This window comes from Lactuca serriola, chromosome 3 (assembly GCF_051521515.1).
Source record: "Lactuca serriola cultivar US96UC23 chromosome 3, Lser_US96UC23_V15, whole genome shotgun sequence".
In the NCBI taxonomy this organism is placed as follows: Eukaryota; Viridiplantae; Streptophyta; class Magnoliopsida; order Asterales; family Asteraceae; genus Lactuca; species Lactuca serriola.
The window spans coordinates 33,978,186-33,991,307 of record NC_136410.1 but is presented as its reverse complement, the minus strand read 5'-3'; the positions used below and the strand labels follow the sequence as shown (position 1 = coordinate 33,991,307).

General features: G+C 35.4%; 3 protein-coding genes across 3 annotated transcripts; 2 read left to right on the top strand and 1 right to left on the bottom strand.

Annotated features, from left to right (window-relative positions):
* Window positions 1-563: 563 nt before the first annotated feature.
* On the top strand, window positions 564-2,394 carry LOC145091837 (epoxide hydrolase 1-like). The gene is made up of 3 exons (XM_079029651.1): window positions 564-1,271; window positions 1,461-1,702; window positions 1,790-2,394. The coding sequence occupies exons 1-3, from the start codon at window positions 801-803 to the stop codon at window positions 2,022-2,024; spliced, it is 948 nt and encodes a 315-aa protein (XP_078885777.1). The 5' UTR covers window positions 564-800; the 3' UTR covers window positions 2,025-2,394.
* Window positions 2,395-2,679: 285 nt separating this feature from the next.
* LOC145091836 (epoxide hydrolase 1-like) lies at window positions 2,680-4,282 on the top strand. The gene is made up of 3 exons (XM_079029650.1): window positions 2,680-3,276; window positions 3,431-3,672; window positions 3,785-4,282. Exons 1-3 carry the CDS (start codon window positions 2,806-2,808, stop codon window positions 4,029-4,031), a joined length of 960 nt encoding a protein of 319 aa, XP_078885776.1. The 5' UTR covers window positions 2,680-2,805; the 3' UTR covers window positions 4,032-4,282.
* Window positions 4,283-6,488: 2,206 nt separating this feature from the next.
* LOC145091835 (epoxide hydrolase 2-like) lies at window positions 6,489-7,833 on the bottom strand. Its single transcript, XM_079029649.1, has 3 exons — window positions 7,311-7,833; window positions 6,980-7,224; window positions 6,489-6,895 (listed from the first exon to the last, which is right to left on the bottom strand). The coding sequence occupies exons 1-3, from the start codon at window positions 7,785-7,787 to the stop codon at window positions 6,649-6,651; spliced, it is 969 nt and encodes a 322-aa protein (XP_078885775.1). The 5' UTR covers window positions 7,788-7,833; the 3' UTR covers window positions 6,489-6,648.
* Window positions 7,834-13,122: the final 5,289 nt, after the last annotated feature.

Sequence of the window (13,122 nt, the reverse complement as noted above, 5' to 3'; positions counted from 1 at the left end):
GGTTTTCAAAACGTAGATCCAAATAGTCCAAACTAAATTCAAATCCGATCCGATCCAACCAAATTATAATTCGGTTGGATCGGTTTTTTACAATTCGGTTTCAAGAATCAAGACATTTCAACAAATATATAACTTTAGTATTAACTTACTCTATAATATAAACTAAAAATATTGTTTAATTAGTTGTGAATTAAAACTTATAAATAATTATCAAGAAAAATATATTATATATTACTACTTTATAGACAATTTTTTTTATAATAAGTAGATATCAAAGTATTATAAATGATGAAATTTTTTTATATACTAAAAGAATAATTTAGTAAATTTATAAATTATTAAAAATATATATTAGAAAAAACAAAATAATAAATTGTAATTTGGTTTTTTTGGATTATTTTTTTTTTTTAATGTAAACCAAAACCAATCCGAAATCCAAAATAATAATTCGGTTTTACTAAAAACCAATCCAAAAATTCAAATATTCAAAACAAATAATCCTATCAAAATTGTCCAATTAAACCATCCGGTTTAATCGAGAGCCCTAAATTTGCCTACCAGACGCACATTTTCGCTATTTTGTCTTTCCGCCTGCCACGAAGCTCGTCACTTTAGAATGATGGAAGAGTATAATGTGCACCAAACTACCGATAGTAGACAGCAGGCCAGGCACCTATTAAATATTTCAAATTTCGTGAAATTCAATGATGGATCAAAGGCTTCAAGATACTTCGACTATCTCGAAACAGATTCCCGTGCCCAATTTTGCAGAGTTGTGATCCAAATCAACAGAGACGAAGATGGAAAGGATAGAGCACAAGGTGATCAGCGTCAACGGTATCAATATGCATGTTGCAGAGATGGGTCAAGGCCCAATTGTACTACTAATCCACGGTTTCCCTGAGCTCTGGTACTCCTGGCGCCACCAGATCATCTACCTCGCCGCTCATGGGTACCGAGCAGTCGCCCCGGACCTCCGTGGTTACGGAGACACCACCGGTGCACCTATCGACGATCCTACCAAGTTCACTACACTTCACGTTGTCGGCGACATGGTCGCACTCATCGATTCTCTTGGTGCCGATAAGGTGTTTGTTGTCGGGCATGACTGGGGCGCCTTGATTGCTTGGCGCCTGTGTTTGTTTAGACCTGACAAAGTTAAAGCTTTGGTCAATTTGAGCGTTCACTTTACCCCAAGAAACCCTAAACGGAAAATTTTAGAGAATGTTCGTGCTGCATACGGAGATGATCACTACATGTGCAGATTTCAGGTGACATTTGTTCTTCGTTTCACTTGGTTTTGATGGGAAAATGCTGTCAAACCTATTAATTTGAGCTACGATGATTTATCGCTTCTGCTGTTACGGATTAAAGACTCTTACTCTAATGTCAAGAATCATGACTTATTTTCATCTCTTTGGGCTCAATCTTTTTGACTCTCGTTTTTAACTTTGTTGCAGGAACCAGGGGAAATGGAAGCTGTGTTTGCTAGCTATGGAACCAAGAAAGTTATTGAGAAATTCTTGACATACAGGGATCGTGCTCCTTTTTATTTCCCTACAGATAAGCCCTTTGGAGCTTTGTATGATACCCCTGTCATCTTGCCATCATGGCTATCTGAAGAAGATGTTGATTATTACACCAAAAAATTCGAGCAAACTGGCTTTACAGGAGCACTAAATTACTACCGTTGTGTTGACCTGTTAGTTCCTTTACAATTCTTTGAAAATTCAAATCACTACCCTTCATTTGTTTCTGGAAATTGAAATCTTGATTATCTTACTTGTAGAGACTGGGAACTGGAAGCACCATGGACAGATGCTAGAGCAAGTGTTCCAGTAAAGTATATTGTTGGGGAGTTAGATTTGGTGTATAATAAGGAATACGTAAAGGGTGGTGGATTTAAGAAAAATGTACCTCAGTTGGAGGAAGTTGTGGTGATTGAAGGTGCAGCTCACTTCATCACTCAAGAAATACCAGACAAGATCAACAAACACATTTATGACTTCTTGCAGAAGTTCTAATGTTCTGATTTGGGGGAGCTTCCATGGAGGAGTGTAGAATGAAATTAAGGAAGATTGATTACACCAATTGTAATATGTAAAGGGGATTAGTAATCACCTCCATACATATATAATTCAGCATACATAAGGTGTTAAATTACAATACCTAGTGATATCTTACTTTGAGTTGTATGTTTTGAGTTGTATGTTTCACCAACACTTAGGTAGTTGTTGCATGTTTTAGAGGTGTTTGTGGTGCATGTGGTCGGGAGGAGTGGGAACTATAAAATAAGGTTCATTCTGACTTGCATCTTATTTTATTTCAAGAACAATATTTATATAGGCAGTATAATGTTTTATGTGTAGATTAGTAAAGTATATTATTGTTTCTTGGACAATGTAAGATTTATTGCTAATCGCACATGGTAGTAATCAATTTTTAAAATATTAAAAATGTTATAAGGTAATAAAATTAATACTTGGATTAATAAAAATATATAATATTCTAAATTTTTTAAAAATATAGTATTTATTATATTTAAAAATTAAAGTGTACAAATATAAATTTAATGTTTAAAAATAGTATAAAGTATAAACGAAATTTACCCTATTTCAGATTGCTTTTGAATTTTGATTACATAAAAATGACATGTTTTCATTTTTGGAAAAGAACGTCTAACAAACTATCAATAATGCGCACATTAATCTCGTGGATGGATAATGCTTCAAGATACCGACTCTCTTGAAATATACTCCTTTGTACAATTTTGCAGAATTGTGCTCCAAATCGATACAGACGAAGATGGAAGGGATAGAGCACAAGATGATAAGCGTCAACGGCATCAACATGCACATCGCAGAGATGGGTCAAGGTCCAATTGTACTTCTAATCCACGGTTTCCCTGAGCTCTGGTACTCTTGGCGCCACCAGATCATCTACCTCGCCGCCCACGGGTACCGTGCGGTCGCCCCTGACCTCCGTGGCTACGGAGACACCACCGGTGCACCTATCGACGATCCTACCAAGTTCACTACACTTCACGTTGTCGGCGACATGGTCGCACTCATCGACGCTCTTGGTGCAGATAAGGTGTTTGTTGTTGGGCATGACTGGGGCGCCATGATTGCTTGGCGCCTGTGTTTGTTTAGACCTGACAAAGTTAAAGCCTTAGTCAATTTGAGCGTTCATTTTAGCCCGAGAAACACTAAACGGAAAACGGTAGAGAATATGCGTGCTGCATATGGAGATGATCACTACATTTGCAGATTTCAGGTGAGATTTGCTCTTCCTTTCATTTAATTTGATGAGAAAATGCTGTCGAACCATTAGTTTGAGCTATACGTATGCGGATTTATTACCAAAACTTAGTCTTATTTTCATGTCTTTGGGCTCAATCTTTTTGACTCTCGTTTTAATTTTGTTGTAGAAACCAGGGGAAATTGAAGCTGTGTTGGCGAGTGTTGGAACCAAGAAAGTTGTGGAGAAATTCTTGACACACCGTGATATCAATCCAATTTACTTCCCCAAAGGTAAGCCCTTTGGAGATGCACACGATACTCCTATCATCTTGCCATCATGGTTATCGGAACAAGATGTTGATTATTACACCAAAAAGTTTGAGCAAACTGGTTTCACAGGAGGAATAAACTACTACCGTTCTATGGACCTGTAAGTTTTTTTTTTTTTTTTTTTTTTTTTTTTTTTTTTTTTTTTTTTTTTTCCACTCCTTCCTCTTATTTGGACTTTTTGAAATTTGAAATCTTGATTATCTTATATACAGAAACTGGGAACTGGAAGCACCATGGACAGATGCTAAAGTAAGTGCACCAGTGAAATTCATTGTTGGGGAGTTAGATTTGGTGTATCATATCCCAGGCGTGAAGGAGTACATAAATGGTGGTGGATTCAAGAAATATGTGCCTTTGTTGGATGAAGTTGTGGTGATCCAAGGTGCAGCTCATTTCATCACTCAAGAAACACCAGACAAGGTCAACAGACACATTTATGACTTCCTCCAGAAGTTCTAACATCCCTTAATGTTCTGATTTGGGGGAGATTTCATGGACAAGTGTAGAATGAAAGGAAACATTGATTGCTGTCATTTACTTTATAGTTTATGCACTGTCTTGAGAAGCCTATACTTGTATTTAAACACCAATGAGTCAAAGGCTGCATAAAAGACAAATATTATGCTAATGTAACACAGTTTAGTGCAACACTTTCAGGTTGCATATTTGACAGAAACATATTGCTATGCATAATTAGGCTTTCAATAGCATCTTCAACATGCCTTTTTTTTTTAGTTGACTGTCTCATTGAAAAAATTTGTTCACTAATTAATTAAGACAAAATTACAAAAATGGTCCCTGTGGTATGTATTTTTTTGTGGTTTTAGTCCAAACCCTTACTTTTTTGGGTTCGTGGTGCTTTTGAGTTAGTTTCATTGCGGATTTGGTCCCTCCGTAAACTAAAATGACTTTAATACCACTGGGTATTTATTTTTCTATTTCTAAGTTCATTTTTTTTTTAAGTTTTAATAATTATTTTTTCATTTTAATAATTAAAAAAAATAAAAATGTTCTCTCTCTCTCTCTCTCTCTCTCTCTCTCTCTCTCTTTTATCAGAACTCACTTCGAATAAAAAAATTCCATACAAAACCCAGGTAGAAGATATTGAATTCAAATTCATTTATGACTTGGAAGTTCTCTCCCTCTCTGTTTCTTGTTAGAAAAAAAGGATGAACAGATTGTTTGGATTATCTGAAAGTCGTGAATCACTATCAAATTGAAGTATTTCGATGGTACATATTGAACACTCAATTGAATGAAATTCAGAGATACGAAATCAGAGAATGTATGTGAAATGTTCTTCAAAAAATATACCAGACCAAAACAACTATAGATTTCTGTCTGAAAACTGTCACTAGACAGTTACAAACTGTCATAAAAAACTACCAAACCTGTCATTAAACGGATCTTAGGGAAAAAAGGGTCAACTTTCGACCCCAGCCAGGGGTTGCCGCCCCTAGGACCTCGCTCCCAAGGGCGTTGCCCCCGGACCTCGTTCGTTTAGGGGATTCGCCCCTAAATAACAGTGTACTTTGAATCTTGAAAAACTTGAACAAGTGTGCACTCCTACACCATCCTAACTTGTTCAATATTCAACAAGATTACTTTTGATCAGCAAATTTAATCCTATTACACTTAAATAATATTGATGATATAAAATCACCAACATTTCTCGCTCCCTGTATCTCACCTCATGAAGGATTTCATGGGCTTCGAATTGGTGAATTTCAGAAGGCGATCGGAGATCATGGAGGCAATCAAACCCCCACTGGGTCCGATCAAAACCCTCCTCCCCTAACCCCTCTAGTTAAACCCATTTTCAATTTAATGCTTCCCTCTTCTCTGTTCATCTTTTTTTCTTTTTTTTTTCTTTTTTTTTTTGTATCTAATCTCTTTTCCCTCTTCTCTAATGGATGCTTCCCTCTTCAATGATTTGTGGAATTCGTTGTTGTTGATTGCTCTTCATTTTTAAAGTTATTGTTACAGAGATTTCGAGGTTCGATAACAAAATTAATTGGGTTTTAAAATTTAGGGTTCTGTTCTTTTTTCCTCCTATCCTTTTCAATTCCATAGTTATGGACTTTAAGGAATTCGCAATTCAATCCATGAAGATTATACATCCCCCGATTTCTCGCCCTTAGTTACATCAGGTTCTGTTCTTTTTATCCTCCGGAAACCTCTCCAGATTGTTTCTCAACTTGTTCAACATCAGATTATCGATCAAGGAAGTCGATTTGGATCTCTAGACTTTTGTTTCTGAATCAGGCGCAAATTCTTTCTTTCCACAAAGATTGACAACATATGTGATGTTTGGGTGATGTTCGGGTCGGTTTGCTTGATAGTACGATTCATGACTTCGAATTTGAGGTTGGGGTGGTCGAATTTGGCAGGTAGATCGATGTTCCTCATCTTTTTCTAAGGTCTCCATTAGTTGGAAATTGGAGAATAACAAGGTCTGATGGAAGCACAAACAAGCAGGAGATGTAAATACCCCTAAATCAATATGTCATCGAATCCCTCTCAGGTCCCCAAATCAAAGATTATCATACAAATATCTGGTAATGAATCGGTGGAAAGAAATCTAAAAAAGAGGAAAGAAATAAAAGTATTAAGGAGTGTGGTGGGTTGCTCCAGAAATGGAAATAAGTGTTTGTTCTTGAGTTCTTGAAAACCCAGAAATATTGTGGAGAGAGAGAGAGAGAGAGAGCCCACTTATTTTTTAAATAAATAAATGAATACAAGATTTTAGAAAAATGAAAGAAAAATAGAAAATAAATACCCCACCCCAAGGGCATTACATTCATTTCAATTTACCGAGGGACCAAAAACGCAATAAAACTACCTCAAAAGGACCACAAATCCAAAAAAAGTCATGGTTTGGACTAAAGGCCCAAAAAAATGCATACCACAGGACCATTTTTGCAATTTTGTCATTAATTAAAGCCAAACATTAGTATCCAGCCTCACATTATTTAAACTAGAAGCAACAAAGCTTTGAACTTCTTACCCAAAACACCAGTATAAATTTCATATGGAATGCACATCCATTATAAGTTGGAAAGAAGCTGGAAATTGATCAGAATTTGTGCAGAAAGTCGATTATGAGCTGGTTAATCTCATGGGGCTTCTCTTGATTGATGAAGTGGGCCGCACCTTCCATAACAACAACGTCGTCCAGAAAAGGAACATCTTTCTGAAACCCACCATTGTGTATGTAGTCTTTGATGCCAGGCATATGATATACCAAGTCCAGGTTGCCAACGATGAACTTAGATGGCACCATCACTTTTGCACCCTGCCATGCTGCAGTGAGCTCCCAGTGCCTTTACAAACAAACACAAGAAAAAAGAAAAAATGAATCAACTGTTAATTTGCTGTTGGACTTTGTGCTTGTGAAATTAACTTACAAGTGGAAAGCACGATAGTAGTTGATTCCACCAGAAAAGCTTGTCTTTTGGAGTTGAGTAGCAAAGTAGTCAACATCTTGTTCAGACAACCAAGGTGGCAAGGTGACTGGGGCATCGCCTGGTGAATAATGAAATCCTTTACCTTTAGGAAAATACCATGGCTCAGGTTCTCTAAATGTTAAGAACTTTTTAACTGCTGTTCGTGTACCCAGTTTAGCTAACTCGGCTTCAATTTCACCTGGTTCCTACACTCATGACTCATATATAAAGTTATACTCTTTAACAATTAAGTAACTCATACATGCACCTTCTTTTTGTAAATCAATCGTACCTGAAATCTGGTCATGTAGTGATCCTCCCCATATGCATCTGTCAACATCTCGACCATGTCTCGTTTTGGGTTTCTGGGAAGAAACGGCACGCTCAGGTTTACCAAGGCTTTGACTCTTTCAGGTCTAAACATACACAAATGCCAAGCAATGAATGCACCCCAATCATGACCCACAACAAACGCCTTTTCACCTTCACTCGTTATGGCATCAAGAAGCCCAATCAAGTCGCCTACCAGATGGTGGATGGTGAACTTGGTGTGGTCATTCACTGGTGCACCCGTTGTGTCACCATAGCCACGGAGGTCTGGTGCCACAGCTCGGTAGCCATGATCTGCAAAATACAGAATTTGGTGGCACCAGGAGTACCACAGCTCAGGGAAGCCATGGAGGAACAAGATTAATGGACCTTCACCTTTTTCTGCTATGTGAATGTCAAGTCCATTGGCACTCACTGTCTTGTGTTCTATACTCTCCATCTTGTATAGTTTTGGGAGTGTCAACTGCCAACGCCTAAATGTTTTAGGCTTTATATATATCTATCTATCTCTTGTCTAACAGCTGAAGTCCACACTTTTTCTATCAACTATTTTGTAGCCGTAAGTGACTATTATACCTTTGTAGCCGTCCACCACAAGTCAATAACTTTTTCTATTCAACTTTTGGAAAAATATATTTGATAAACTTTTAGACAAATTTATTCTTTTATAAAATCATTATATGATATTACCTACTCTGATTTTATTCACATGTTATATTTATTTTGTTTTATTAAGTAGCATTATAGATATTTACTAATTTCCTAAAACATATGTTATATTAGATGAATACTTCAAACACAATAAATCAACACAACTAACGCATGAATTTGTATGGATATCAAAACCAGAAAACCACATGCATACGGAATATAAATGAAAATCCACTATAAATGAGAATGTATGTAATATATAGCGAAATTATAAATAACCTTATGACTTTATATAATAAACAGAACACGTTTGTAATATATAGCGAAATTATAAATAACCTTATGAAGGGTATAATTTAAATAATTTAGAAATCTTAGAATGTTGGACTCCGATACTTCTTATAACAATATTATTGTTATTTGATAGACAAGTACAGACAAATGATTGTAAGAGATTGAAGTTTTAATTTTAAAAGTGACATATATATATATATATATATATATATATATATATATATATATATATATATATATATATATATATATATATATATATATATATATATATATATATATATATATATATATATATAACTTGAGAACAAATCCAGCCACTCATTTTATTGCAAGAACATTTCAACATAAAAAAAACACCCACACCCCACCGATGCTATTAGGGATGACAACGGGACGGATTTGGGACGGGTTTTGGTAATCCCGTCCCCGTCACCGAATATGAAAATCGATCGCATCACCGACCCGATTCCCAACGAGTACCCATTTACCAAACACTATCGGGTTTGCGGGTATCCCAATGGGGTAACGGGGATCCCCGTTTAACATTCAAATTAAGAACAATTTTGATGCAATGAGAATACAAAAACATTAGACTTAGTGATGCAAGCATAAATTCATATCCAAAAAAACAATAAAGACACTGGTGGCAAAAAAACAATAAAGACACTAACATTCATAAACCATAATATCACAATTACTCTAGGTATTATGATTAAAAAAATGTCAAAACACCAGCATTACAATAAACAGGAAGCTATTTCAAGAAATTATCCTTAAATCATTCACAACAAAGAAGATAACTCAAGGATATATATATATATATATATATATATATATATATATATATGTATATATATATATATATATATATATATATATATATATATATATATATATATATATAGTTAGGTTCAAATGTTTTCACTATCTATTGTGTGCATGTATGATTAATTCTGGACCAATCATTTTAGTTATTTTAAAAAAAGTATATAATCCATATTAAATGCTGAACATGTAATTAATATCCAATATATCTTTAACATGTAATATGCATTAATTATTTTCTTAAAATAACTAAAATGATTGGTTCATAATCAATCATATATGCACACAATAGATAGTGAAAACAAAATAACCTAACCATATATATATATATATATATATATATATATATATATATATGAACGGATTCAGGTAACGGGTTTCGGTTTCGGTTTTGGTTTCAGGTAATTGGGACGGGTATTTTGTATACCATCATTGTAACCAAACCCGCGGAAATTTTCTAAAAGCATACCAAACCTGATCCCGGCCCTGATTAACTGACCCCAAACCCGACCCTAATATGTCGGTTTTCGGTTTTCACCATCGGGTTCGGTGTTTTTGGCTATCATGCTATTACTAGTTTGCTACCTAACACCCACCCATTGTATTACTTTCTCTATTACATCTCACTTGAAGTTGCTCCACCAAGACCTACCAGACCGCCACCGCCATCGACGGCCGTCGTCCGCCGGACCGCCACGTGTCGATTGGACCATCATCGGAACACTGTTTCTCTGCGCTCTACAAATCTGCTTTACTTCCTCTTCTCCTCTGAACAGTTACCCATATCTAATTTCACCAGATCTGTGAAAGGTTCGTGATCTGAAATCCAGAAGACATCGACGATTTCAACCCATCGGTGTTTCTCGTCAATGAAGACATAAACGGATTTGTCTAAGAGGCTGTAGCGGCGGCGAAATTGATGGTGTTGGTAGGAACATCCTTCATATAAAAGGATCCCGATTTCACCAGATGGATTTGGGGAAAACGCTGGGAACTGGAAGCACCATGGACAGGTGCTAAAGTAAGTGTACCAGTGAAATTCGTTGTTGGGGAGTTAGATTTAGTGTATCATATCCCAGGCGTGAAGGACTACATAAATGGTGGCAGATTCAAGAAATATGTACCTTTGTTGGCAGGCCCAGCCCATGGGGGTGGGCAAGCTGGGCGACGGCCCAGGGCCCATCGTTGGATCAGGGCCCCAAAAAAATGGACGTTAATAATTATATATAATTAGTGTTATACTTTAAACAGTTTAAAAATGATTACAGACCAACTGGAAAAGGCTCTGCCTTCAAATCTTGTAGGTCCCAAGTTCAATTCTTCTTGTTAACGTGGCTTTTTGAATTTAGATTAAATGGTTACAGTAATGACAATTAGGCCGGCCCAAATCTTGGTTTACACACATATTTAATGATAATTAGTTTAGATTTTACACACTTAAATTATTTTTTAATATCACAGAAAATTCTAATTATAAATTATCACGTCTATATAGTTTCTTATGAAATAAAAGTTAGTTATTTATCCTTTTTTTTTTTTTTATAAAAATCATACTCACCAAAAATTTATAAAATGAGTTTTATTTAAGAGGGCCAATTTTAGAACTTGACAATAGTTTATTTTAAAAAAATTTAGTTTATATTTAATTATTATTTTTTAACCGAAAAATATAATTCACTTCTAAACTATTTTTAATTTTATCTATGTTTTAAATAAGACGGAAACTCTCCATCTCAAAAAAAAAAAAAAAAAAACGTTTGATATGATTACACTAGAAGCAATTTGTTTTTCGAAGGGCTCCATTTTTGTTTTTGCCCCGGGCCCAAAATATTCTTGGACCGACCCTGTTTGTTGGATGAAGTTGTGGTGATCCAAGGTGCAGCTCATTTCATCACTCAAGAAACACTAGACAAGATCAACAAACACATTTATGACTTCCTCCAAAAGTTCTAACATCCCTTAATGTTCTGATTTGGGGGAGATTTCATGGACAAGTGTTGAATGAAAGGAAACATTGATTGCTGTCATTTACTTTATAGTTTATGCATTGTCTTGAAAAGCATATACTTGTATTTAAACACCAATGAGTCAAAGGCTGCATAAACGACAAATATTATGCTAATGTAACACAGTTTAGTGCAACACTTTCAGGTTGTATATTTGACAGAAACATATTGCCATGCATAATTAGGCTTTCAATAGCATCTTCAACATGCTTTTTTTTTATTTCACTGTATCATAGAAAAAACATGTTTACTAGTTAAGCCAAACATTAGTATCCTCACATTAGTTAAAGTAGAAGGCTAGAAGCAACAAAGCTTTGAACTTCTTCCCCAAAACACCACTACAAATTTTATATGGAATGCACATGCATAAGTTGGAATGAAAATGGAAATTGATCATAATTTCTGCAGAAAGTCAATTATGACCTTGTTGATCTTATGAGGCTTCTCTTGAATGATGAAGTGGGCCACAAAAAGTCAATTATGAGCTTGTTGATCTCATGACGCATCTCTTGATTGATGAAGTGGGCCATGTCTTCCATCACAACATTTTTTACTTTTTAATGGGAGTAATCTAAATGAAAATTATAGTAGACTCAAATACGAACACATAGATATAAATGTCATTACAACCCGAGATCATATGAAGAAGTTACGACGTTCAGAACACAAGACCTAAGTCAAACCATAAAAGCTAAGCAACCAAGCAGTAGAGGCCGATGTGGCAAGAAGCATCAACAACCCTGAACACCTCATTAATGATTGTCCCACGTAGGATGCCGTGAGCAAAATCTGAAAAAAAAAAAAAAAACAGTCATAAATACTAAGCAACCAAGCAGCAGAGACCAATGTGGCAAGAAACATCAACAACCCTAAACACCTAATTAATGATTGTCCCACGTAGGATGTCGTGAGCAAAATCTGAAGAAAAAAAAAACAGTCATAAATACTAAATGCGTTAAAAAACAATGACTAATTTAACACAAAATATAAAGACTAAATGTGTATAAAATAAAAATTATATTACCTTACTAAGTCATTTTTTCGACTTACCTGGAATAACCGGTTATAAGGACTGAGTGTTTATAATTTAAACAAGTTGAAACGGTAAATATAAATAAAAAAAACTTAAGTACTAAACGTGTTCAGATCGAAAATTATATAATCCTTTTAATTCATTATCTATTTTTTATTGTATTTCATATATCACAAAGGCTCAAATAGATTCGGATTATGATATTTTGGTCCGAAATTCTTCTTTTTATATTAAAGTTTTGATAATATTAAATATATAAAAAGTGAAACCAAAACATTAGTGGCAACTTTTGTCTTTTTCTTTCCTTTCATAAGAATGTCCTCTCCGCTTTCAATTTCCTAGCAATGTAGAATAGCAACTCTTTTTCTTCTATGTTTTCAGTTTTCACTAGGGGTGAGCAAACCCGAACCAAGAAACCGAGAAACCGACAAAAACCGACGAAACCGAAACCGAAAAAACCGAAACCGAATCAAAACCGACGGTGTGGGTTTTAAATTTGTAAAAACCGACTTTCCGGGTTCGGTTTCGGTTTTGCCCCCAGAAACCGACCCAACAACCCGAGAAACCGACCCCTCTTTAAAACCGAGAAACCGACCCAGCAAACCCGCAATCCCGATGCTTTTTACTGATTATTTTATGTTTATATATATATATATATATATATATATATATTAAAAAAATAAAAATAAATAAAAGAAGCTTAGGTGTTTTTTTAATTATTTAACTAATTGTTACATTTCTGGAAAATGGGTTCAAACCCAAAACCCATGGGTTTAAACCCAGAAACCGTAAGTGTATGGGTTGAACCCAAGAAACTGAGAAACCGTCCAAACCGATATCAGAAACCGAACCGACCAGAAACCGACCCTATTGGGTTCTAAAAACTAGAAACCGATCATTTACGGGTTGGGTTGGGTTGGGGTCCAAAACCGACCCAAACCGACCCATGCACAGCCCTAGTT

What these genes read in the sequence shown, in the direction of transcription:
- LOC145091837 (XM_079029651.1), top strand. Translation starts at nt 801, where the DNA reads ATGGAAAGGATAGAGCACAAGGTGATCAGCGTCAACGGTATCAATATG. An exon ending in ACTACATGTGCAGATTTCAG is followed by an intron (nt 1,272 to 1,460) that starts GTGACATTTGTT and finishes ACTTTGTTGCAG; the next exon opens with GAACCAGGGGAAATGGAAGC. An exon ending in TACTACCGTTGTGTTGACCT is followed by an intron (nt 1,703 to 1,789) that starts GTTAGTTCCTTT and finishes TCTTACTTGTAG; the next exon opens with AGACTGGGAACTGGAAGCAC.
- LOC145091836 (XM_079029650.1), top strand. Translation starts at nt 2,806, where the DNA reads ATGGAAGGGATAGAGCACAAGATGATAAGCGTCAACGGCATCAACATG. An exon ending in ACTACATTTGCAGATTTCAG is followed by an intron (nt 3,277 to 3,430) that starts GTGAGATTTGCT and finishes ATTTTGTTGTAG; the next exon opens with AAACCAGGGGAAATTGAAGC. An exon ending in TACTACCGTTCTATGGACCT is followed by an intron (nt 3,673 to 3,784) that starts GTAAGTTTTTTT and finishes TCTTATATACAG; the next exon opens with AAACTGGGAACTGGAAGCAC.
- LOC145091835 (XM_079029649.1), bottom strand. Translation starts at nt 7,787, where the DNA reads ATGGAGAGTATAGAACACAAGACAGTGAGTGCCAATGGACTTGACATT. An exon ending in ACTACATGACCAGATTTCAG is followed by an intron (nt 7,225 to 7,310) that starts GTACGATTGATT and finishes TCATGAGTGTAG; the next exon opens with GAACCAGGTGAAATTGAAGC. An exon ending in TACTATCGTGCTTTCCACTT is followed by an intron (nt 6,896 to 6,979) that starts GTAAGTTAATTT and finishes TTGTTTGTAAAG; the next exon opens with GCACTGGGAGCTCACTGCAG.